This window comes from Callorhinchus milii, unplaced genomic scaffold (genome assembly GCF_018977255.1).
Source record: "Callorhinchus milii isolate IMCB2004 unplaced genomic scaffold, IMCB_Cmil_1.0 Scaffold1, whole genome shotgun sequence".
Taxonomy (NCBI): domain Eukaryota; kingdom Metazoa; phylum Chordata; class Chondrichthyes; order Chimaeriformes; family Callorhinchidae; genus Callorhinchus; species Callorhinchus milii.
In genome coordinates this window covers 130,256,133-130,281,672 of record NW_024704742.1, presented here as the reverse complement: position 1 = coordinate 130,281,672, position 25,540 = coordinate 130,256,133, and the positions used below count along the sequence as shown (strand labels likewise).

The following is a 25,540-nucleotide window of genomic DNA, read 5'->3' as shown; positions in this document are numbered from 1 at the left end:
GGTGGAGCAAAACCTTAGGCAAGTTTGCTTATGCCACATGCCTCTGTTTACCTAACAGTAACTAGAAACCCATTTGTTAATCTATTGGTAGATCGCTTTCCAAAAAAATCCCTGGTCACTCAATCATGACTATTTGTGGGAAAGTAGAGTGCGAATGAGACGTCATGTAAATTCTTAATCTAATATTACTTTCTTTCCAGTCATTAAACCGGAAATGGCCTTGCCCTCTCTCAGCAACGGGAAAGCTTCTGTCCCCATCAACAAACACATGGAGTGTGCACGTCAAGCCAGCCTTGGGGGGAGCCCCAAGTCAGTGCGTAGCCCCCTCCTCCGCCAGCGCAGGGTCATCTGCTACGACATCAGTGACGATGAGGACTCTATGAAGGCCGAGGCCAAAGGTGGGTTTAAGAGGACTCAGAGGGATGGTGTGAGGAAAGGACACGAGCAGGATTCGGGCATCGTCATAACGACCTCTTCCGTCGAGGTGGACGATGAGAGCCAAGATGATGACGTGCCGCGGAATGCCAGCAATGACAGAGCCACCTCTCTGTATGGCAGCTCACTGGAGTCAGACAGTTCAATGGAGCAAATGGTCGACTCACCCTTCATTCCCATCAAATCCTTTGAGTTCTCCAATTGCATCGATGCCAGCCACAGCAGCCTCGGTGTGAAGGAGGCCCCGGTGGAGTGCAAGCGCTCACCCAAACTGGAACACAAGGCGGTCACCAGAGTGAAGAGCATGATGAGCATTGAGTGCCCACCCAGTCTCCTGCGGCAGAAGAACGAGGAGCAACCCGCACCCTCCAGCAAGCCTGTTGCCAGGTCGCTCCCTCACAGCAAAAAGGCTGAGCCTGGAGATACGTCGCTGCTGTGCAACACAGAGACTGTCCAACTCTCACGGAAGCAATCTGAGTCATTTGGTTTAGACTTAGAGATCAAGGCTTCCCCCCTGAGAGTGCTGGTCACAGCATTACGGCCAGGTGGAGCTGCCGAGAGGGTACGTTTTAAAGGCCGAGTGTTGAGATCCATTATTAGATCTCAACGCATTCACTTCCTTCCTTATCCTTCAGGGATAAATCAGAATTTTCCATGTGCAACCTTTAAACTCGATGTCACAAGAGGGTGTAAAAATGGGTGTGGATCAAATGAGCTAGGATTAGTGAACAGTGCATGTTTGACTGCACCCCGCCTTGTGACATCCTCGTGACGTGAAAGGTGCTATATAAATGCAATTTATTGATAGTGGAGACACATCCCACACATACACTAACAATGAAGATCCTCAAACTAATGTATGAATCCAAGCATATGAATTTGAGTTATTTATATTGCCTTCTATTTTAAAATTGGCCCAGGTGACTCTTGATTGCGTTAAGGGCAGTGAATCTGCCCCTCAACACTCTGTTGATCCCTACAGAGACAGTGAAACTTTTTGCTTCCACCACTTGCCATGAATAACTTGCATTTATATAGTGCCCTTCACATGAGCTAACGTCACAGACAAACAAGGATGAAGGGGGAGGAGGGGATCATAACTAAGACGTTATTTGAAGTGAAGATTTTAATATGGCCATTTTAATGCGTAAGTTCTCCTGGCAGGCATTTCAGTATTTTATCACCACCTGCTGTGGGCGAAAGGGGCAGCTGATCTCGTCCACATGATCTGTTGTGAGATTTCGCTCTCTATACCTCTCATTGTGGAAGTTAGACTTTACCCTTTGCCCGCCCGCATACCTTCTAGCAGTGCATTGATAAGCATTGGTTTATGATGTTGCTTTTCACAGGAGTCAAAGGGAAAACTTTGTGCTGGGGATGAGATCGTCTCCATTAACACCACGCCAGTCAACAGCATGTCCTACCAGCAAACCTGCGACTTCATGCACGATCTGTCTGCCTCCATCACATTGGAGGTACAGAAACCCATCTCTGGTAAGCAAAGTATGTGATTTTTGTTGATATTGTTGATTTTCGGATAAAAAGTATACCTGTGATTAGACTTTTAACTGAAATGAGGCTTTCAACTCAAAGTGGTGGACCTTCATAAAATAAGTTTACCAAATGCACGGAGTTGTGAAATCATGTGTTTCGTTTCAATGTCACGTCAGTAATATTTCGTATATGAGACTCTTGTGTACTTGTTAATGCTCTGGTGAGAGTTCCTGGATATGCTCTTTGTCCAACAAATTGTGTGAAATAGTCAGTAAAGAAAATAATTAAATCTCTTGCTGTTAAACAAAAAGGCAAGCCCAACCAAATCTTGATTTTCTTTAGTTTGCCCTCCTTTGCAAACAATAATGATTCTTACATCTGATAAAGTGTCTTTCAAGTTGGGAAGACATTATATAATTGCTTTCATGTCCTCCCAATGTGAAAGGCGCAATATAAATGCAATTTGTTGTTTTAAATAACTTCACAGGAATTACTGTAATGTGTATTTTGTTAGGTGAGTGCGGTAGTCAATTTGCACGCAGCAATACCTAAAAGTAGCCATGTAGTAAATGATTGACCGATTTTATCGAGGGTATTGTAGGCCCATTATTCCCTTGAATTGAGTAAAATGAACGATTTTCATGCGGGTGAAATTTTGTGAAATTTAACAAATACTGGAATAGCGACTGATTCTGAATCTGGTGCAGTGTGTATGAAAGCAAGGATGTTTATCGACAATGATTTATCAACATCATACCAGCTAGTTTTTATAAGTAGCTAAAATAATTGTCTTTACAACAGCAACAACTTCCATTTATATAGCATCCTTAGATTGAGGTAGTGTTTCGGAGCGCTTAATAGTGGTGGAGCCTGACACTAGCAGGGAGGGGAGGGACAAGATGAATGTAAGGTTGAAGAGGAAGATCTACAGGCTTGATCTGAAAATAGGGAAGGATGTGGCAAGCAGAGGGATTGAGGGAGAGAGTTCCAAAGTTTTGGGGCGTGGTGGCTGAAAGCACGGTCGCTGATGGAGCAAAGGGGACACGGGCAAGCAGGAAGCCTGAGCCAGCCGATTGGACTCAGTGGATGGTAGAATAGGGAGTGAGCAGGTCAGAGAGAAAGAGAGGTTTCAGGGCATGAAGAGATTTGTAAACAAGTGTGAGGATCTCAAAGTCGATCTGTTTTGTGATAGGGAGCCAGTGGAGCCTGGTGAGGTCTGGTGATGATGGGGGAACAGAGTTTAGACCAGTTGATCTCCTGACAGACTCCAACCTGTTACTGACATGATGGGACTGCATGGTTTCATGACATTGTCTGATCATTGCACTCTATAGTGTATTCTGTGAAGTGCTATTATTATTATTTATTATTGTTATGAAATCCACTGAATCAATTGTTAATCAATAATAAACTAGGCAAGCACAATTCTAGACTGCAGATTCTATGCTTCCAAAACTTTCATGTCGAAAGGACATCTCAAAGCGCTTAATAAAATACACTGTAAACTGTTTTGTGGGCAAATGATCATTGGTAGTGACAAAGATAACAACATTTTGAGGGAATGAATTAAGAGCATTGTATGACAACAGAGGGGTGTGGGGGTACACTTGTTAACATCAGTAATTTCCCTGTTGTGTAACCAGCACAATTTGTTTAAACCAGTGGAAGAGTGCACAGGTTCAGAGGTTGGGAAGGGGAATTTTACAGCAAATATCAGGTATTAATATCTGGAACAGGTTACCAGGAAAGGTGGCGGAGGCCAGGCACTGGACTCATTTGAGAAGCCGCTTGATTCTGTAATAGGAATATAATAATATAATAATAATTGTAATAGGAAGGTGGTAGGATGGAGTAGTCTGAAAGGATGAGGTCTGGAACTTCACATAGTCTTATCCTGTAAGATCATTTACAATATCAACAACTTGCATTTATATAGCGCCCTTCACGCCAGACATTGGTACGCTTAATTTATCTTAAAATATAAAATCGCACCGATTTTGTGGGGAATTTTTAAATTCAATCTTAATTTGGAAATTTGTTTTCTGCGGTTCTTAAAAGATAATCAGCTTCCAAATAAGAACTGAATGCAAGAGTTTGGTACAGTACTGCTTAGTCTTAGATTTTAGGACAGGCTAAAATAAGGTGGAATTTCAGGGCCAAAAGACTGTCTTCATCTGAACTTCTCTTGTGATGTTGTTTTGAAAGCAACGAGACATTGTGCGTGTCCGTAAGTGGGAGGAAACTGTGGAAAATGAGCCATCTAATAAAATGAAGTGATGACAGTGATGGTTGTTGTGTAAACGTACGTATCAGTAACGAACAAATAGCATATCAAAGGTCAGGATACATCCCCAACAAGCCCGCCACAAACCAGCACGCCAGGAGAGACGACTTGAGTGTTAACATTTATGATCCCTTATCGGGAGAGGGGTGGGGGCCTTTGTTAGCGATTCCATTTTATTGTCCAACGTTTAGTAATTTCAAACTGTCCAGATCTGGCAAATGTTTAACTTCATAGCATCAAGTTGAATCGATTGACTGGAAACTTAGCTAGTTACCAAACTCCAAATATAATAATAACCCTTGAATTTGGTAATAGAGCACCTTTCAAATCGAGAGGATGTTCTAAAGCACTTCAAGCGATTTGCTGGCTATATTTGTTGGCAAAAATGGCAGTCCAATTGCATACAGCTGTCCCATAGACAGCCAGTAAATTGAATGACCAGTTTTATTTTGGGAGATTGTTGGCCAGGACATGAGGAGAAACTCCCTTCTCTTTTCAAAAAGTGCCAAGGGATCTTTCAACATCCAACTGAACAGGCAGAATGGGATCTCAGTTTAACATGTCATCCAAAGGACAGCTCCTCCAATAATGCAACTCCCCCAGCACCGCATTGGAGTGTCAGCTTAGACTACGTGAGTTCAATGTCCCGACATGCGGCTTGAACCCATAACCTTCTGACTCAGAAGCGAGAGTGCTATCACTGAGCCAGCCTGGAACTGTGTATTTGTCTGTGGGGGTGACAGCAAGCAAGAAATTGATGTCACATTGAGCTCTTACCTTCCCTCTACTTTGCCCATCTTGTGAGAAATAATAAGAGTTGGGTTTTCCAATATGTTTTTATTGTGCGACAGATCAGAGCATTAACAGGTGTTTGTCTTTATTGATTTGTATATGCTGTACATAGATTTGGCTATGTTACACTCTTTCTCCCTCTCTCTCATATATGTTTCAATTCTACAGCTGTAGACAGACTCTCTAGTATTATCTCCTCTTCAACGGATGTGCCCTGTTGCCCAGAATCTAACACTGTAACCAGTGAGGAAAAGGCTGAAGGTTTACTGCAGAAGAGGACTATGAGCATGGATACAGAGCCCCTGAAAAATCTCATTGGACATTCAGGGATTGAGGAGCAAGGGACATTTCAGGAATCTTCCAGGATCTCATTGGATAAGGATGAAAGTGATATCCCAGTGACAGACATCGATGACTTCATTAAAGAGTTGAATTCTGCTGAAGAACAAACTAGAAACACTTTGTCGCCGAGTCTCAAAGAGAATCAAGATAAAATACCTGTGGGTTCAGGTCAGCCTATTAATGAGGCAAATGGGACATTTGCTGTAAACAGCAACTATACTTTGTCAGCCAACAGCAAGCAGGACAGTCTTGACTTTTCTGTTCTGAATTCAGTCAGCACTGGCAAAGTATTATCAGTGAACAAAACCTGCCTGACCAATTACTCATGGAATTTAAACACGGGGAAGGAAGAAGAGCCATTGCCTTTAACAACAGAAAAGGTTAAACGACAGTCCATGTACGCTGCTGCAGATGATTCTGATTCAGAGACCGAATCTTCTGGTGAGAATTCTCCTGCGGTTTGTGATAAAACAGAGCGTGTTTTACCTGGAGCCGCACCATCTAGTCAATGCGACAATCCTACTGCCGCAGATTCAGATAATGAAGAGGTTGAGATCTGCTATCAAACTGATGATCACGTCAGCACATTGCAGCAAGCCATGGGACAGTCGACAAATCCTCCAATAAATCTACATCAAAAGGTCCTACCTAATGCTATTTCTTCATCAACTGAAGAGGTTGTTACTGTAGAGAAAAAGTATACTTCAGAAACATGTCTAGAGACATTCGCCCTAGTTGAAAAAACAAATTCAAATCCAGACTCTCCATGCCATACACACAAAGCAAATGGAATCGCACCATTCTCTTTGCCTCATCCTTCAGGTACGGCTGGAACAGACACGGATGAACAGGGCACCTTGCCATATTCTCTTAATGGCGAGTCCTCTAAACAAGGCAGCCTTGAGAACACGAGTATTCCTAGTTCCACAGATGTAGGTGATGCACTAATAAAGCAAAATAAAATTCGAGGACTCAACACATCTTCCAAGGAAGATGCAAAGCTGAGCAAAGTGTGTGACATGGAAGATGCAGATATGATGGCATCTGCTCACCAAGAACCAAATCAAGGCCATTGTATAGGAGAAGCTGTGAGAGGATTTGAGGAAGAGCCACAACACCACAGTGATTCCAGCATCGCTGCCTCAAAGCTTCAGTCACAATATCAGTCAGAACCAAGCAAAGCGGGTGATGCAATCTCCTCTTCTGTGGATAGCTTGAAAGAAACTAAGAATGTGGAAATGACCCCAAGAAGCCTTTCTCCCCAGCATCCAATGTCCAAGCCAAAGCTTTCTATTATAAATAAACCTAATGTAGATTCTCTAGATTCAGCCCCGTCATTGATTCTTGCCCCCCAAAAGGATTTGTCTTTGTTTAGCACCGGAAATAATCCTAGCCTCCAGCCACAAAGAACAGCCAATCTGCCTAAACAGTCTTTAGGACCACAAGCTATAAGATCTTCCACACAGCTAAAAGCACAAAGTGAAAGTGGAGCAGCATCGCAGTTGCCCAACAGATCTAAGCTTCAAGAAAAATGGCAAAAGTCGTCCAATGTCCCGAAGCTTAAGGGGCTGAGCATTAAAAGTAAAAGTAAACCACCTTCGGAGCTACAAGAGAAGAATGTGACCAAGTTAGATGGATCCAAGAAATCGGAAGCTTCACAGAAGTGTCCAGAGAAGTGCTCGGCTGCCGACAGTCCCACAGCCAAGGCTCCTACCAGGAAAGCTTCATTAAATAGTTTAAAAGCAAGCAAACTGGTTGAGAAAATTAAATCCACAGCAACTGAAATGATACAGGAGAATGAAAACAGCAAACTCCCTGTACATTCTTCAGAACATCTCCCCACGCAATTAGTGGCAGAAGACAAACTCCAAACCAGACGGGAAGATAAATGTCAAACAAGGCCACTTTATGTCACTGATAAAGTGCCGTTGGGCCATGAAATGGAAAAGCCACTATTTAAACAAGCATCTAAAGAAGAGGGAATAGACACAAAGCTCCAAATGACAGTTGAACAAAAATTGAAAGGTGAAGAAGAGCCCAAGGAGGTGGTCAAAGATGAAGGGGAAAATATCTCGAATAGAAAAAATTGTAAGTCATTTGGAGAACTGGAAGTGTATGAAAATAGAGAGGTGTCACAAGCATTCAGGAAACAGATGTGCATCGCACCTTCTACACAGTTGGATGTTTGTGAAGTTGACCCAAAGCCTAGTAAACTCTACAAAAACATGTCCCAAGAAGCACTAGGAGAGGAGCAAGGACTGACGCAGAAAATCCAATCCGAGGACTCTTTGCTACATAAAGAATCAAACAAATTAATAGCCTCTCCTGCAATCTCACCGCTCGAAGACCATCAAGATCATGTGGCAAAGCAACGTAGTTTTATAGAATTAAAACTAACATCACCTACTTTAGAAAGGAAAGAAATGATGGACCTATCTATTACTTCAGGGCTTTCAGAGCACAAGTTGACCAAATCCCTCAAAGTAATAGAGAACGGCCACAAACCAAAGATAGCACCAAAGCCTTGTTTGAGAGAGGATCAGAAACCAGAACTACCAGTTAACAAAGTCAACGGTGAGGCACACCTTGAGAAATATCCAATTAGCTGTGAAAATGCTGATTCTTCTCAGAAACAAAAACACAAACTATTCCTGGAGAGAGAGATAAAATCGTTTGACACATTACAATCCGATCACATTGTTAAAAGTCTCAATAGTCTTCACCTAAACCCAGAGACGACTGGTATCCTGAGAAAATCCCTGAGTGAAGAACAACACCCCAGCATAGACTTCATGTCCTTTCAAAGGGACAAGAGCAAATCCAATCTGGGAAGTTTCACAAACGAACCAAGCTGCCTACCCGAGAGTGGCTCGTCCTTTTCTGTCAGGCAGAGAATTAAGTCCTTTGAAAGTCTGGCTTGCTTTGACAAACCTATGTTCAGGAAACTGGACTCGCAGTATTTAGACTCGTCCTTTGTTATGTGCAATGCAAGCTTTTCAAATAAGCCATCAATAGGCAGGCGTATATCAGGCAGTGCGATTCCTGTAACCACATACAATCACTCGCTGACACGAGACTGTGATTCATCGCGTTTGTTGAGACGAAGTTTAAGCTCATGCACAGAAGGCTCTGAGGTTTCCTTCCCGTCACCACAATTAAAAAAGTCCCCGTCCAGCTTGGCTTTTATAAGCTTTGAGATGAATCATTCCGAGAGCAATACTGAGGAACATGGTTCTGAAACGGCCAAAGAATGCAACGTCAGCAATGAAAGGTCCCACGAACATGACTCTGCACCACGCAGAGTTAACATCAGTAAAAGTAAGCCAACAGTCCACCATCGACCATCATCCTCAACCCTGTCTCGCTCCAAACTGCGGGAGCTGAGAGCACTAAGCATGCCAGACCTGGACAAGTTGTGCAGCGAGGACTATTCTTCTGATGCAGCAACGCAAAGCTTTAAAACTGAGCTGGAGGTCAAGCCACGAAGATCTCTTGGTCCTGCTGCTGAAAGCCTCACAAATCTCACCTCTGCCCTCTCAGGTTCTACCCTCCCTGCTTCTGGTTCTGGCTTAGTGAAAATATACCGATCTGGAATTCCCAGCTCTCGATCAAATTGCCCTTGGAAGAGCAGCACAGGAGCACTAGATTTAACGTCTGACGATGAGGTGACACATAGTGACAAGTTGCATCGAGGCAGAAGTTGGTCTGTCAGGTCAGTATGCCTCAAATCTTGACTGATATTTCCAGCGTACCGTATTGGTTAGAGCACTCGCCTCCCAAGCGAGAGGACCTGGATTTGATTCCCGGGCAGGAGGGGGACTGAAGGCACTGTCGAAGCAGAAGGTCTTGAGACAGGTCTTGAAAGAGGCAAGGGAGGGGGCGAGGCAGAGGGACTGTGGGATGGAGCTCCAGAGGGTGGGGGCGGAGTGGCAAAAGGCCCGCCCGCCAATGATGGGGCAAGGCAGGTGACGTGAAGCAGGCCAGAGGCGGCTGAGCGGAGGGAGCGGGTAGCTTGGTAGGGGGTTAGGAGGTCGCAGAGGTAGGGGGGAGAAAGCCCATGGAGGGCTTTGAAAGTGATGTCCAGGATCTTGAACTGTATCCTCTGCGTGATTGTGCTTGAGAGGAAGGAAGGAGAAATGGGGGCAAAGGAGTGTGAGGAGTGGGGAGTGGCAACGCTCAATTCTCTGGCTCCCCTGAAATCCAGGGTTGTCTCGAAACCCACCCGCTCCCCCTGGTACAACAGTCATCTCCGCTCACTCAAAACATAAACCCGGATGCTCGAGCGCAGATGGCAGAAATCCGGCCTCACGATTCATTGCCATCTGTGGCTCAGCACCTGTGCACCTACTGCCTCTCCCTTTCACAGGCCAAAACTGACTTTTACACCAAAGTCATCCTGGAGGCAAACATCAATCCAAAGATGCTGTTTTCCACCATCCATAACCTTCTCCGTGCACCCCCTCAAGTCACTTTTATCCTCACATCAAATGCCAGTGGGAAGAGGTCCTAGACTTCAGCTCATTCAGAACTCTGCCGCCCACATACTGACCCGGACCAAACTCCGTACCCACATGTCACCAGTTCTTGCCCAGGCTCCACCTGCTCCCCATCACCGAACGGATCAACATCAAGATCCTTACGCTCGTGTTCAAATCCCTTCACTCCCTGGCACCTCCCTACCTCTCTAACCTCCTCACTCCCCAATCCACCACCCAGCGCCTTTGCTCGACTGGCACCGGCCTCCTGCTCGTCCCTCGCACCCTCCTCCCCATTGTCGGAGGTCGTGCTTTCAGTCACTATGCCCCAAAACTCTGGAACACTCTTCCTCAATCCCTCCACCTTGTCCCCTCTCTCCCTTATTTCATGTCCTGCCTGAAAACTTTCCTCCTCGACCGTGCTTACAGCCACCTGCACCCCAATCCCCCCCCCCCCGGCTCGGAGTCAGGCCGGCTCCGCCACTGCTGAGCGCTGTGAGACTCTACCCTGCATGTAGAGCGCTATGTAAGTGTAAGTTGTTGTTGTGATGGGAAGTCAGTGGAGTCGGATGAGGAAGGGGGTGATAAGGTTGTGGAGCCTGGTGCAGGAGATGACACAGACTGCAGAGTTCTGGATGATCTGCAGCCTATAGGCTGAGCAATTGGGGAGGCCGACAAGCAGGGAGTTTGTGTAGTCGAGCCTGGATGTAATGAAGGCGTGTATGAGGGTTTCGGCGGTCTGCAGTGGTGGAGCCGGGCAATGTTGCGCAGGTGGGGGAAGGCAGAGCGGATCATGGCACGGATGTGGAGTAGAAAGGATAGTTGACAACAACAACAACAAAGTTGCATTTGTAGAGCGCCTTTCACGTCGGGAGCATGTCCCAAAGCGCTGAACAGTCAGATGTCGAGGCCCGAGCATGGGGGAGGGGTGGTGTAGGGGTGAGGGAAGGCAGAGAGATGGGACGGAGACCAAAGGCACGGTCGAAGAGAAGGGTCTTGAGACTGACCTTGAAGAATGCGAGGGAGGAAGCGAGGCGAAGGGACCAGGGTTCCGGACTGGCTTAGTAAGGTGGAGTGTGCAACCATGGATGGTGATGCTGTTAGTGCCTGAAGTATGCTGCTGCTAACGGGAGCCAATCAGGAGGGCCTCGGTCTTGTTGACGTTCACTGCAGAAAGTTAGCTCTCATCCAGACCCGATAAAAACACTCTATCAAATGCCAGGATTATTATTATTATAATAATGTTTCATAAGTCTACAAATGCCAATAACTAAAAGTATTTTTTCTCTCAACTGAGCATTTTACACAGGCGAATGAAAAGCCAACAAAATGCTTGAGAGTATTCCAACCAGACAGAGATCCACGCATAAATTCCACCTACATGTAGACATTTCTCTTTGTCTGGAATGGAAAGGTTGCATCCTGCTTACCTAATTCTGCAAAGTATTAGTATGGGCTAGAAAAAGTCAAGGTTTGAGGATAAAAGAGTAGTAGGTCTAAGCTATTTTTAAGTAACACTTTTTTGACGGTAATAGCCACTTTATAGTCCAGATTGTCGACTTTGACTCAATCTGGTCCAAATCCATTAAGGCTCAGGATCCAAACTAGACCTTTAATTTCCCGTTGTCCCATCACGACTCAGCTGGAAAGGCTAAGGTGACTCTGTCAGAGTGACTTCCAATAGATGGTAGACTTGTATAAAACTGGATCACATGCATCTCTGTGGTTTTGTAATTTGATTGACAACACACATAAAATATCATTGTTTCAATCCAAATTGTTTTTTTCCTTTGTTTCAGTCTTGAACAATTATCACACTCCACCAAGGACCAGGAGAAGGTACAGGCTGCTTTGTCCTCTGTAACAGCCAAAGCAGATGTCATTAAAATAATCCATGACACCAAAGCAGTCACTGAGGTAAACAATCCAGTTATCCAAACAAACATTGCATTTCCATGCTGGGTTTAAAGCAATATATTTCTGTTTATAGTAATAATAATGGTTATATTTGGTATATTGTCTTTCATGTTGGGAGGACATCTCAAAGCGCTTCATAGGATTTACTCTAAAGCAATAATAATAATAATAATCCGTGCATTTGTAGTAGCAGTCCACCTAAAATGGCAGTCAGGATTTCAATTTAACATTTCATCTGAAAGACTGCACCTCCAATAATACTACATGAGTTCAAATTGCAGTGTCTATTGGAGCGAAACTGTTGTAGCTCTTAGCTTTAAGGATTTTTAATGCCAAAATGCATCCAATCTTGTGAGACATGAAGCGAGAGTAATTTTTTCCATGCCTGACGTTACGCTCTATTACTATCCTGACGCAGAAAGTAATACGCAGTTACATACCAAAAATATATGCTTGCATTTTTGGGAAAGCACATATTTTTTAAGACGTTCAACTTCAATAAAGGTAGTGAGCTCTACAACCTTCTCCATTCTACCTGTGCATTTTAGCTTGTCCCCCCCTTGTAGCTAAAAGGAAATAAATCAAAGGAAACCACTTACAGTTTGTCAAATTTGATAAGAAACTAAGTTGATTGGCACTGTATAACAGGATATATTTTTATGGATTCTCCTGGCAATCCCCATCTTGAGCTGCTTATACTGTGCTGTTGCCATTGGACTGAAATCCCCGAATTGGAAGTAGCCAGTTTCTGTCAAAACAACTTCTAAGAAGTTTCCCCGGCTTGTAAATAGCACCAGTTGCATGCTAGCTGTCTGAGTCACATTAAATAAAATGTAAACAGATCACTGGCTGATTAGAAGTCCTTTTGGATGTAGTAAGTACCCTTGTGCTGGAGTCCTGCAGCTTAGTGGTTAGAGCACTTGACTCACAAGCGAGAGGACCTGGGTTTGTTTCCTGGGCAGGTCGAAACCTTAGGCAAGTTTCCTTACTCCACACGCCTCTGTTTATCTAGCAGTAAGTAGGAACCGGTTGTTAGTCGATTGGTGGGTCGCTCTCTGGGGATAATAATCCCTCCAATAAATAAATAATTTTTTTGTCATTCAATCCACAACTGTATGTGGAACACTGCCGTGTGCAATTGGCCCACAAAAAAATGTACAGTCAAATCACTTTACATTATATTCTGTGAAGTACTTTGAGACCTCAATGATATGATAAGGTGCTATATCAAATGCAAAGATTATTATTATTGTGGAGCTGGCCCAGCTGGTTTATCTCTGTTGTATGAAAAGGCACTTACTGCTATCTCCCTAAACAGGAGGCTTCTCTCTCATGTTTCCTCTTAAATATGTTGATGAGGGATCCAGAGAAATATTACAAAAAGGAGTAATTTGGAGGGGTCGAGGCATTTCCTTGTATTGTGTGAATGAGGTGCTGGAGGAGGGTCTCCAGATGGCACAGGTGGTGGCCTTAGCCTGTAAGACTCAGGTGGAGTTCCAATGAGTGGAGGCAAGAAGGCTGAAAGCCTGCCCAGCAAAGGCATCTGAAGGCAAAAGAGGTCAATGTCCCGATGAAGGGCCGCATTCATTCTCTGGAATGTCATTGATTGATCTGCTGTGGATTTCAACATTTTCAGGTTTTACTTCAAGTGTTTGGCATTGTTTCTTTTTTAAAAACATTCTTCTGTACAAACACTCCCTTCCCCTCAACATAGTATCAGAAAGCCCTTACGTGTGGCCACAAGACATTGTGACTCTGGTTCCATTTGTGCTTTCACGAAACTTGAGCGAACTGGAACCATGGGCACATGAAACTTTATGTTCATCACAAAATGTTGCTTTGTTTGTTTTGCAACATTGCAAAACTCACTCTTCCTTTTTGTTCTGTGACGACAGAGTAAAGGCGAGATTTTTATTGTGGTGATGGACAAAGATGAAGGCACTGGACTGGGCTTCAGTATTGCAGGAGGCATGGATCAGGAACACAAATCAGTCACTGTAAGTATTGCCCAAGAGCCTACTTGTGCTGTGTAATGTTGTGTCTACTCCACGCACAGAACTGGTTTGAACAGACAGAATGGTTTCAGGTACACCAAAGCAGGAGAACACGTGGTTCTCGGTTTCAGGACAGACACCAGGAAGTATTTTGTTTTAATCCAGAGAGCAATGAATGACGGAAGCGGGTTACCCAGCAAAGATGGTTGAGGCCAGGACACTGGACTCATTGGAGAAACAGATGGATGCTGTATGGGAAGTAGAGTGGAGTCCTGTAGCTCAGTGGTTAGAGCACTCGCTTTGCAAGCGAGAGACCTGTGTTCAATTCCAGGCAGGGCGAAACCTTGGGCAAGTTTCCTTACTCCACACGCCTAATAATAATCCCTCCAAAACCAAAAATAATAATAAATTGGTCATTTTCGATCTACAACTGTTTGTGGGACATTGCTGTGCGCAATTGGCTGCCGCGTTCGCCCACAAATATACAGTCAATTCACTTTACAGTGTGTTCTGTGAAGCGCTTTGGGATGTCCTCCCGACGTGAAAAGCGCTATATCAAATGCAAGGATTATTATTATTATTATAGAGTGGGTATTCTGGAGGGACGAGATCAAATGAGTTGAAGGGCCGGCTTCATCTGAACCGATCTTATGAATAAAACTTGCACGTGATGTGATTCCTTATAGCATCAAAACGTCTGGTAGAATCAAATCTTAGAAAGTTTACTTCACACATGGGATGCCATTCAGACCATTATGTGTGCTGGTGCTAGCTTCTCTGCTGGAGCTATATATCCTTTCCCGTCCCACTCCAGCTTAATATTCATAGAATCATGGAATATTACAGCACAGAAGGAGACCATTTATCTCAAAGAGCCTGTAACAACTCTATGAAAGAGCTATCCAATTAGTTCCACTCCCTTGCTCTTACCCCATAGACTTGCAAATGTTTCCTTTTCAAAATACCTATTTGGAAAGCTACTATCGAATTTGCTTCCTCCACCTTTTCAGGCTGTGCATTCCAAATTGTAACAACTCGGGGTAAAAAAATTTCTCCTCGCCTCCTCTCTGGTTCTTTTGTTAATTCCTTTAAATCTGTGTCCTCTGGTTACCAACCCGCCCGCCAGAGGAAATAGATTTTCCTTCATAATTTTGAACACCTCTATCAAATCTCTCCTCAACCTTCTCTGCTCAAATATTATTTGTACTTAAGGATTTATCCAAATCTCTTTCAAGTGGACTCAGCTTCAACAGCTATTTGCTATTTCAACACCTCTCTGTGCAGAAATATCTATACTAACTCACCCCCAGGCAATCTCCTTTTGTTATATTGACTGTTTTAGCCATTGCTCTTGAGATGAGTAGTTCATCAAGATCCCACCCATTCACAACCAGAAAACAAAATGTCAGAAATTGCTATGAGAGACAGAGGGAGGCATTGATTACCGAGCTGCTTCCAACAGGGTGAGACCTTACCTCTGGACCCTGGTCGATGTTTGTGGAAGCGACAATGCTAGTTCGATGACATTGTCAGACCCAGGACTGAGACAAAATGAAACAATACGTGTTCACCGTAGTGACTGGTTGAAACACGCTGTAGGCAGATTGGAATTACTGTGTTTGTGATACTCTACATAAATAAGGTGACAATTAGAGTCATTTTAGAGCATTCCTTATGTTTAAAAGGACACCAGAATTCCGCTGCGCTGGTCGTAGTTGTCGCCCTTCGGATGAGACGTTAAACCCAGGCTCCGGCTGCCTATTCAGGTGGACGTTAAAGATTCCATGGCACTATTTGAAAAGAGAAGAGAGTTTCTTCCAGTGTCCTGGCCAATAATCCCCAAATAAAATTGGTCACTCACTTCATTGGCGGGAGAGCCTTCAGCCACTCTGTCCCAACCTCTGGAATTCCATCCCCCCAATCACTCTGCCTCACGCCCTCCTTAGTCTCCTTCAAGTCCCGCCTCAAAAGCCTCCTCTTCGACCAGGCCATCGGTCACCCCCCTTCCCCTCCCCTCCCTTCTCCCCCCTGATCCCATGTTGGGTCTGAAATGCTGTACACTGCCCAGCGCCTTGGGACATCCTCCCGACTATGCAAATGTAATCTTGTTTTTTATTATTATTAGAATAACGATGTTCACCATTAACATTGTAGGTGGTGCACCAGTATGTGGAGTGCTCCTATCCAGGGAAATGAAATTGTTGTCTTTCAGCTTGCCCTATGCCCTAATTTGAATCAAACTTTATTAAATATAATTTTTAATGACCGACTTTCAGATCATTTTGTTTTTCTCTGATATGCTTGCTGGGCTTGATCAACAAAATATCTGGGCGACATCCGCTCTCTTCCCTGGCCCAGAAATACATTTTAAGCAATCGACAGACTTAGTCAGAAAGTTGTGGGGACTTGAATTTGCATAGTCTAAACTGACGCTCCACTTAAGCTATGTGAGTTCAAGTCCCACAACTTTCTGACACGCAATGCTGGGTAGGTGTTGCATTGTTGGAAGTGACGTCCTTCGAATGAGACAATAAATCGAGGTCCTGTCTGGTTGGTGGACATTAAGATTCCATGGCACTATTCGAAAAGAGAAGGGAGTTTCTCCCTGTGTCCTGGCCAACAATCCCCCAAATAAAATAGGTCACTTACTTTATGGCTGTTTGTGGTATGTTGCTATGCTTGAATTGATTGCTGTGTTCGCCTACGGATTTTTAGTCAGTAATTTTTGTTAAGCGCTTTGGGACATCCTTCCTACGTAAAAGGCGCTGTATAAATGCAAGGATTAACGATAATAATAATAATAATAATCCTTGAATTTGATATAGCACTTTTCACGTCGGGAGGACGTCTCAAAGCGCTTCACAGAACACACTGTAAAATGAATTGACTGTATATTTGTGGGCGAACGCGGCAGCCAATTGCGCACAGCAATGTCCCACAAACAGTCGTAGATTGAAAATGACCAATTTATTATTGTTTTTGCTTTTGGAGGGATTATTATTAGGTGTGTGGAGTAAGGAAACGATTAGTCCAGGCCTCAAATTAATAATAGATGTTCCCCTTGTAGATTTAACCACAAATCTTTATGCAGATCCACAGAATCTTTGCGAGAGGTGTGGCCGCTCAAGAGGGGACCATCCAACGAGGAGACAGCGTCTTGTCCATCAATGGGATCTCAGTTGTTGGCTCTACCCATGGCGACGCACTCAACACTCTACATCAAGCTCGCTTACCCAAACGATCCGTCATTGTAATCAAGCGAGGGAAAGAAGTGGAAGAGGTCTCCTCTCAGCAGGATGTATCTCTTCCCAAAGGAAAACGTCTTTCGATGACAAGAGACACTGCCATAGAAACAACAGTGGGTAAGGAAGTCAATCATCAGGTCCCCTATAAATCATGCTGCATTTCCTTCCATCACAGCAGCTTAGCAGCAACATTCAGTAGTATTTATAATGTCTTCTTTAAAGAAATTAGATTGTTATGGATCGTGGCTTCAGTTGGTAAGTCAACGTGTAGAGTGAAACAGAGACCTGCATAGCTGGAACATCACAGGATCAAATCCTGACCTTTGCTGGTTTAACTTAACGTCAGCCAGGAAATTATTAATGGGTGTCATAGGCAAGTAGGTGGCAACCTGGATCAGTTGGTAGACCTCTCACCTCGGAGTCAGAAGGTTGTGGTTTCAAGCCACCTGTAACCTTGCCTGCCTGTTGAGGTGGATGTTAAAAAATCCCATTGCGCTATTCGAAAAAGCGATAGGAGTTTTTCTCGGTGTCCTGGCCAACAATCTCCCAGATAAAATTGGTCACTCACTCCATAGCTGTTTGTGGGACACTGCTGTGTGCAGATTGCCTGCCGCATTTGCTTACAAATACCCAGTCACTTTACAGAAGATCTTGTGAAGTGCTTTGAGACTTTGACCCAACCTGGGGGTGCAGTTCCACGGGCACTGGTTGCTCTCCATTAACTTGTGCTTTGTTCATGTATGAGCTTTGGCAGTGAGTCAGTTTTCTCGTACTAAGCTGCACGAGCCTATCAACCCCATCCCTGCCCGGCTCCACTGGCTTCCCATCCCCCAGAGGATTGAATTCAGGATCCTCGTTCTCGCTTTTAAAACCCTCCACAGTCTTGCCCCACCATCAACCCACCTGCTCCTTCTGCTCGGCAGCCACCGACCTGCTTCACATCCCCGCCCTGCCTGTCGCACCATCAGCAGTCGGGCCTTCATCGTTTTTGCCCCTACTCTCTGGAACACCATCCTAGAGTCCCTTTGCCTCACCCCTAACCTCTTCTCCTTCGAGGTCTGTCTCAAGACCTTCTTTGACCATGCCTTCGGTCATCTTCCCACCCCCTTTGACCCCACCCTTCCAGAATCCAGCCCTCAGCTTGGATGCAAACCCTCAAGTGTCCAGAACCTTGGGATATCCTCCCGATGTGAAAGGCACTATATAAATGCAATTTGTTGTTGTTTGTTGTTTGTCGGGAGGCCATTTGACAATAGATGGCTTCACAGCTCAGCCTGACTTCTCCTCACCCGGCAGCCCCACATGCACAATACACGTGATGGCTCCTGTAAAGGGAACTTTGGCTGGTTTTTCCCTCCCTAACCCGGAGAGCCCAGAGGTAACTTTATCTTCTCAATCAGCCTTGGCTGAGATCGTTCACGTCTTTCTCCTCACTGTTACAGGAATAAATGTGGACCTAGGTGGAGCTATCACTGTAGAGCTGTTAAAGACCTCTGCTGGCCTGGGATTCAGCCTAGATGGAGGAAAGGCATCAATCCATGGAGACAGACCTCTGTATATTAAACGGATATTTCGAGGTAAACAATTTAACTAAGAATGCAGCATATAAAGGAAGCATCCCCTTATGAGTGAGCTCAACATCGAGGCAAAAAACATGCTAATTGAAAGGGGCTGTCTATCAGTGATTAAATGGGGGTCACTGGTTGAGTATTACAGTAACAGTGTCCAGTACCATTCAGGTCTGGGTGTTGCAGGCAGACACTTTGATTTTCAGCAAGAAAGGCCATGAATAAACAGCATGTAAGCCTGTGTAGTCCTGTAGCTTACTGGTTCGATTCCCGGACAGGGCAAAGCATTGGACAAGCGTCCTTACTCCACACGCCTCTGTTTACCTGGCAGTAAGTAGGAACCTGGTTGTTAATTGATTGGTGGATCACTTTTCTGGGGGTAATAATCCCTTCAAAAAAAAATTTTTAAAAAATAATAATTTGGTCACTCAATCCATGACTGTTTGTGGAACACTGCTGTGGGTAATTGGCTCTTACCTTTCGCCCACGTGATGAGGTACTATATCAAATGCAAGGATTATTATTATAAAATAATAATAATTTGGTCACTCAATCTGCGACTGCTTCATGATTGAGCTTCAAAGCCCTCCATGGTCTTGCTGCCCCCTACCTCTGCAACCTCCTAACCCCCTACCAACCTGGTCATTCCTTCCGCTCAGCGGGCTCCGGCCTGCTTCAAGTCCCCCACCTTGCTCACCCCACTATTGGCGGGTGAGCCTATCGCCACTCTTCCCCCACCCTCTGGAACTCCATCCTGCAGTCCCTCCACCTCACTCCCTCCCTCTCCACCTTCAAGACCCATCTCAAGACCGTCCTCTTCGACCGTGCTTTCGATCTCCCTGCTTCCCCCTTCCCCTCCATCCTCCCCGACCCCAACAACCAGCTCGGATCCGAAACTCTGTCCAGCGCCGTGGGATGTCCTCCTGATGTGAAAGGCGCTATACAAATGCAATTTTGTTGTTGTTTTGTCCACAAAATATACAATCAATTCACCTTACAGTATATTCTGTGAAGTGCTTTGAGATGTCTTAGCGATGTGATTATTGTGCAAGGATTATTATTATTATCACAATGTCTCACAGTATCCAGAGTGAGAGTAATAAAATTTTTTAATTTAATACAGTTCCTTTCACATCAGGAAGACATCTCAAAGCGCTTCATGTGACGTGACTGTATTTTGTAGGTGAATAGTGATCAGATGCAGAAATCCAAGTTGACTTTTGCCTTCTTCACCCCCTCTCCCACTTAGTTTGGTGGAAAATTGTATAATTGGAAAGTTCTTGGTACTGCCTTCTCAATGCATCAAATTTGTTACCTTTTCAGTTTCAGCGTGATAATGTTTTAGGAATGTGCTCTCAGGGAGAGAGAGCGTGCAATGCATTCCAGACGCAAGGAAATTCCCGTGTGTAGGTGACACACACGGAGCTCGTGTCTGGTTTGGATGCTCTTTAGCCAGATGATGTGTTTCCACATGTATCATGTAAAAAAAAAAGTAGGAATGTGCAGAACCACACAGAGTAAATGTGTGGCTTTATTTGCAACAAGCACAGAGTGGTCTGCAGTGCTTTTTTTTCCAGCTCCAGCTGTTCATTTCGTGGAAGCTACAATTTGTTAAAATTTCAAGTGATATTGTATTGGCCTTTTAAGTTGCTCAGCGCTCTTGTTTATTTTGTGTGTGTGAGGCACAAAAGAAGTCTGTCACTCTATGCTAGTCTTTTGTCATCACCATCTCGTTGCTAAAAAGCCTTTGTCCTGTTATGAGGCCATTAGTAAGTGAAGGGTCCTCTTCTACTACAGTAACCAGTGACTGTCTCTATCATGAGCCTGCCTCTCACCAGTAGGACTGAGTTGTAAACATCGGCCAATCCAGTAGATGGAGCTCCACAATCAATTCTCAGTCACTGTTCGAAATATTGAGTGAAAATTGTGATGAAGATGGAGATCATAAGATTGATTTGGATGAAGAAGGCCCTTCAACCCATCCAATCTCATCCTTCCTAACACTGCATCAAGCTGCTTTTAAATGAGTCCAGTGTCCTGACCTCTACCACCCTTTCTGCCAACTTGTTCCTGTTGTTGTTCGGCCCCTGACTAAAGAAAAATGATCCACCACTTGCCTAAACCAGTATGCCATGAAGAGAGTGGAACACTAGGTGGCTGCCAATGACGGTGGCTCTGAAATGTTTGAAAGCTTCGTGCCCTACTTGTTTGTGCTGAAGTTTGGGGGCCGGGGTCATATCCAGGATCAACCTTTACCATTTGTTTGAAAATTGCATGTTTCTGTACTGATCGATAAGACATCGAATAGAAAAAAGGCATCCAAAAAAATCACACATGGTGTCCACCGCAACAAAAGTTAGTGTGTCTTTCGCTGGTGAGAGTGTGCAGAGAGGGCTGTTCCCTAAGTAAGGCTGCCCCCATTTCTCTAATACACTTAAGCATGGTGATGAGTTTCGGCTGACCCCCCAAAATTACATACAGAACGCACAGTCACTACACTTTCCAGTAAATTCTGTGAAGCGCTTTGAGACGTCTATGTAAGCTCCCTGCTTGTCAGCTTCTTCAACTCCTCCCTTCACAGGCTGCAGACCATCCAGAACTCTGCAGCCCGTGTCCTTTCCCTCACCCCCATCCTCGCCCGACTCCACTGGCTTCTCATCACACAGAGGATACAGTTCAAGATCTTGGTCCTTACATTCAAAGTCCTCCATGGTCTTGCTCCTCCCGATCTCTTGACTTCCTAACCTCCTACCAACCTATCCATTTCCTCCGCTCAATGGGCTCCGGCCTGCTTCACCACCCCCACTTTGCCCACCCCACCATTAATGGGTGGGCCTTCAGCATCTCTGCCCCCACCAGTCAGCTTCTCCACCACATTCCCCAAACTACTCTGATTAGGGAACCTTAGATCGAGTCTCACAGCAATCTCTGGCTGCTGTACCCTAAGACTTGGTGCTCAGAGGCATTTAACACTATGGGATGGAGTGGGAACTCCATCACACAGTACTTCCGCCTTGCCCCCCCCCCCCCACTTGCCTCCTTCAAGACCTGTCTCAATACCCTTCTCTTCGACCGTAACTTCGGTCACCCTCCTACCCCTCCCCGCCCTCCACCTCTCCTGATCCCAACCACCAGCTTGGGTGCTGACTGCTCAGCGCCTTGGGACGTCCTCCTGACGTGAAAGACACTATACAAATGCAATTTGTTGTTGTTTCAACCATGTAGTAAGGCACTGTATCAAATGCTAAGATTGATATGTAATTGGAAATAGGGTTCTAGCAATGCAAGTTCTAATAGTGTTTTGCCTCCATTGACCTGCAGGTGGCGCTTCTGAGCAGTCTGGAAGGATTGACATTGGGGATGAAGTGCTTGCAATCAATGGGAAGTTCTTGCATGGACTCATGCACTACGATGCTTGGAACATTATCAAAGCCATTCCTGAAGGCACTGTCCAGTTATTGATTCGCAAGCCTAACACTGTGTAGCGATGGTTTGACGGCTCTGACTGCAGTTCCACTGAAACATTAGCATGAGGCTGATTAATGTCACTTTGCCAGGGTGCCAAAGAGAGACACGAACGTGAAGTAATGCTGCAAAGACTGAGCTGCAGATTCTTTCATGTTCTGTCGGAAATAGCTTGAAATGTCCTTTTTTCTTTTCCGGGTTGAAATGCCACATGAGTAGATAACCCAGCGGATGCTTGCAACATTATCAAAGCCATTCCTGAAGGCACTGTCCAGTTACTGATTCGCAAGCCTAACACTTCCAAACTTCCATTCCAGAGTCCATTACATGTTATGTACCAACTAAACTGCAGCGTTGTAGGGTTACCTTAATGGAGGCTATCTGTCTTGTTCAGCCTGCTTCTCCACAATCCAGGCAAGACTATGTGAGGTCAAATCATGCCATGCCTGCATCTCTTCACGTGAAGGAAACACTCGTGTTTTGGCCATAACAGTGCGACTGCCCAAATCAAACTAAATTGAAGGAATCTGTTAGGAACCAAACATGTTCTTCTCCACCAGAAGCCTGTGCCTGTGTTCATCGAATGGATAGGCCATGATTCATTTGGGAAGTGATGAAGATTGTGTACTAGCATTGCTTCTCCCAACCCTCTTTCTCACCCCCCTCCTTCTAGTGTGATGTTCTTTTACATTGAACGACATAATTAAGCGCTTGATATTCTGAACTAATCGGAGTAGTTTGGGGAATGTGGTGGAGAAGCTGACTGATCATCCTGGTCTCCTGATTGAAGGAACAGCCAAACAACCTGCAAGCAGAGTGTAATGGCATTTAAAAGGATGGTTCTTGTAACTTAGAATATACACCGTGCCTGGCTCACGTTTATATATAGACCATTAGTCTTGACAGCGTTTACAAGTTCTGCTAAATGACTCTGAGCACTAAGTTTTAGGGCACATCAGCCAGAGATTGTTGTGAGACTCAATCTAAGGTTCCCTCTGTTGCAGACTAATCCATACAGAATGAATTACTATCAAGATCTCCAATTATTATAGCATGCGACTACCAGGATGGTAGAAGGCGAACTAGATGGACCTTGTTCTTTATTCATCTAGAAATTCACATATTCCTGCTCTTGTCTGAGGATGGAATGTACTGCATCCAACTTTAAATGGTGCAATTTTATCTGCAGTAACTGATTAATCCTACTTTAAGAAGCCCTCAATTAAAATTAGATTCACAAGGTGTTGGATGCTGACCCAGGTTAATCTCAGCATTTGTAGTCCCGTGATAGGAATACAGCTCCCAAACCTTATCACCTGAACTTAATTTATCTGAGGTGATTTCTCGTTCATACAGTGCAAAGGTGGTTGGAATCTGTGTTCTGTAACAAAACAGGTTGAGACACAATGCGCCCAGGTTAATCTCTATAGTCAATAGCCCAGTGAAAACAGCCCCCAAAACCTTTACCACCTGAAACTAAATTTAATCTGAGGACTGGGCAGGGCTGCATTTATATCATTCGAAGGTGATAAGAGTTGGTTTGTGTACCTGAACAGGTCCTGGGGGAACACAATGTGCCTGCGGTCAGCTAAGTGTGATTTTATCTGATTGTACTTGATGATTTCCTAAAATAGGTGAGGAGTGATCAATATTCGGGAGAAAGGCCCGTACATTTTATAAATGAAGGACTTCAATGGAGACCTTTTTTAAGGATTGATTTTTAAATTAAATTATTCTGCAAGCTACAAAATGGATCGAGCAGACTCTCAGCCAGTTTGGTAGAATTCTCTGCGTGCAATCCCATTAACGTGGGTTTCTGGGGAGGTAGTGGGGAGGTTATCCTACCTTGCTCTTCCCTGGATCCTAGTTCTGTTTCATGGTGGGTTTGATTCCTGGTAGCTTTGCCTCTCCCCTATTGTTTGAAATAGACTTATCGCAGAGAATCATCAAATTTTACAATAGAGGAGACAATTGTGGCTCCATGTTTCTCTTTGAAAGAACCGTCTGTTTTCATTCCACTTCCCCATGTCTTTTCCCCCTGGGCCATTTTACATTGTTATTATTCAAATACAGTAAAACTCCTGATAACTCGACCTGGCTTAATTTATCACTACCACCTGAGTCATCGTGCTGTCAACATCCCAGCCGCATTTATTCATGTATTTATACGTAAACCTAACCCGCCACTCCGGATAACCCGTCATTGAGGCCTTTTCACTTGGAGTGACGAGTTCTCAGGAATTTATTGTATTTGGCAAGTTCCCTTTTAAAATTATGGATCCTGCTTAATCACTGATTATTTTTCCATAGGGCATATATGTGGGGGAAAACAAATTCTGCTAATATCTCCCTTTTTTTTTGGTAACGCTCTCCAGTTACCAACTCACCGACCAGTTGTAAATAGTTTCTCCCTAATTTATCTCATCAAAAATCCCTCCTAAATCTGAACACCTATATCTCAAGCTTCTTTGTTGCAAGTGGGAAAAAAAGCTCCAGTTTCTCTCATCTAAAACCTCTGGGTCCCTGGTTTCATCTCTCACCAAAACGCTTAGTAAAATCGCAGCTCATTACAATTCAAGTCAGTCTTTCCGAGGGGGCGGGGGAATAAAGATTGTCTGGAATATTGCTGAACAGTCTGGTTTCAATCACATGTGAATGCAGATCACTCGAACTTGCTGCAGGTGCTCTCTTTTAAAGCAAGAATTGAAAAGAGTACAGGGAATCAGTATAGGAAAAGAGAAGCGGATTGGGACTTGAGTCCTTGGCTGCAGAGGAGGAGTTAGCACCTCTAGTATAGGCTCAATGAGCTGAGTGTTCTGATTTCTATAATCCTGCCAATGTAAAAAGTCCTGGACTTTGAGAGTTTAAACTAGATATCATACCAGGCGCATGTATTTTATGATCCCTGTATAGAACTCCCCATCCCAATTCATCTTGTGTTTTATTCAAAGACTTTCAAACAGATCAGAACAGTGTTTTGAATTCACTACATTTTTTTCTAAATCCAAAAATCTTATCGATTGCACAGACGAGAGATGTTCAGAGCCGTCCAGGTTACACAGGATTCTGCGTGTTCTCATCTTCCAGCAATTAGGATTTGCACAATCTCCCACTGCAGACCTGCCTGTGATCCCTCTCCAGATCCACCTTAAGCACCGGAGAAGCTTGAGAACAGGTCGATTTAAAGGCAACTTCGGATGAATTTATAATTTTATATCGATCTCCTTTATGTTTAAGAAGAAAAATGAATGCACAACAAACTGTAAAATAATGTTGTAAAAATATTACTTTTTTAATTTGCGTAAGAATTCTGACTGCTTTGCCGACAGTTAGCTTACAAGCCTTCGATGAAATTATGAGGAAGAAAAGAGTGCAATACTACAAGCTGGACTGTATATTTTTTAAAAGTGGCTTTGCACTCTCTATTTAAAGCCAGAATTGCTATAAACGGGGTTTTATAGTGATTCCAAACATTATTTTATGAAATAAAAATTCATCCTAAATTGTGTTGTTTTGTTCAATTGGGGTC

General features: G+C 44.2%; 1 protein-coding gene across 1 annotated transcript in view; it reads left to right on the top strand.

Annotated features, from left to right (window-relative positions):
- Window positions 1–25,250, top strand: part of pdzd2 (PDZ domain containing 2) — a 129,169-nt gene extending 103,919 nt beyond the window's left edge. Inside the window, exons 17-25 of the mRNA XM_042331917.1 lie at window positions 235–997; window positions 1,785–1,929; window positions 5,174–5,266; window positions 5,333–9,059; window positions 11,622–11,739; window positions 13,635–13,736; window positions 16,825–17,173; window positions 18,439–18,555; window positions 21,868–25,250. Coding sequence (XP_042187851.1) covers window positions 235–997; window positions 1,785–1,929; window positions 5,174–5,266; window positions 5,333–9,059; window positions 11,622–11,739; window positions 13,635–13,736; window positions 16,825–17,173; window positions 18,439–18,555; window positions 21,868–22,031 — 5,578 coding nt within the window. The 3' untranslated portion in view covers window positions 22,032–25,250. The remainder of the gene's footprint in view (window positions 1–234; window positions 998–1,784; window positions 1,930–5,173; window positions 5,267–5,332; window positions 9,060–11,621; window positions 11,740–13,634; window positions 13,737–16,824; window positions 17,174–18,438; window positions 18,556–21,867) is intronic.
- Window positions 25,251–25,540: the final 290 nt, after the last annotated feature.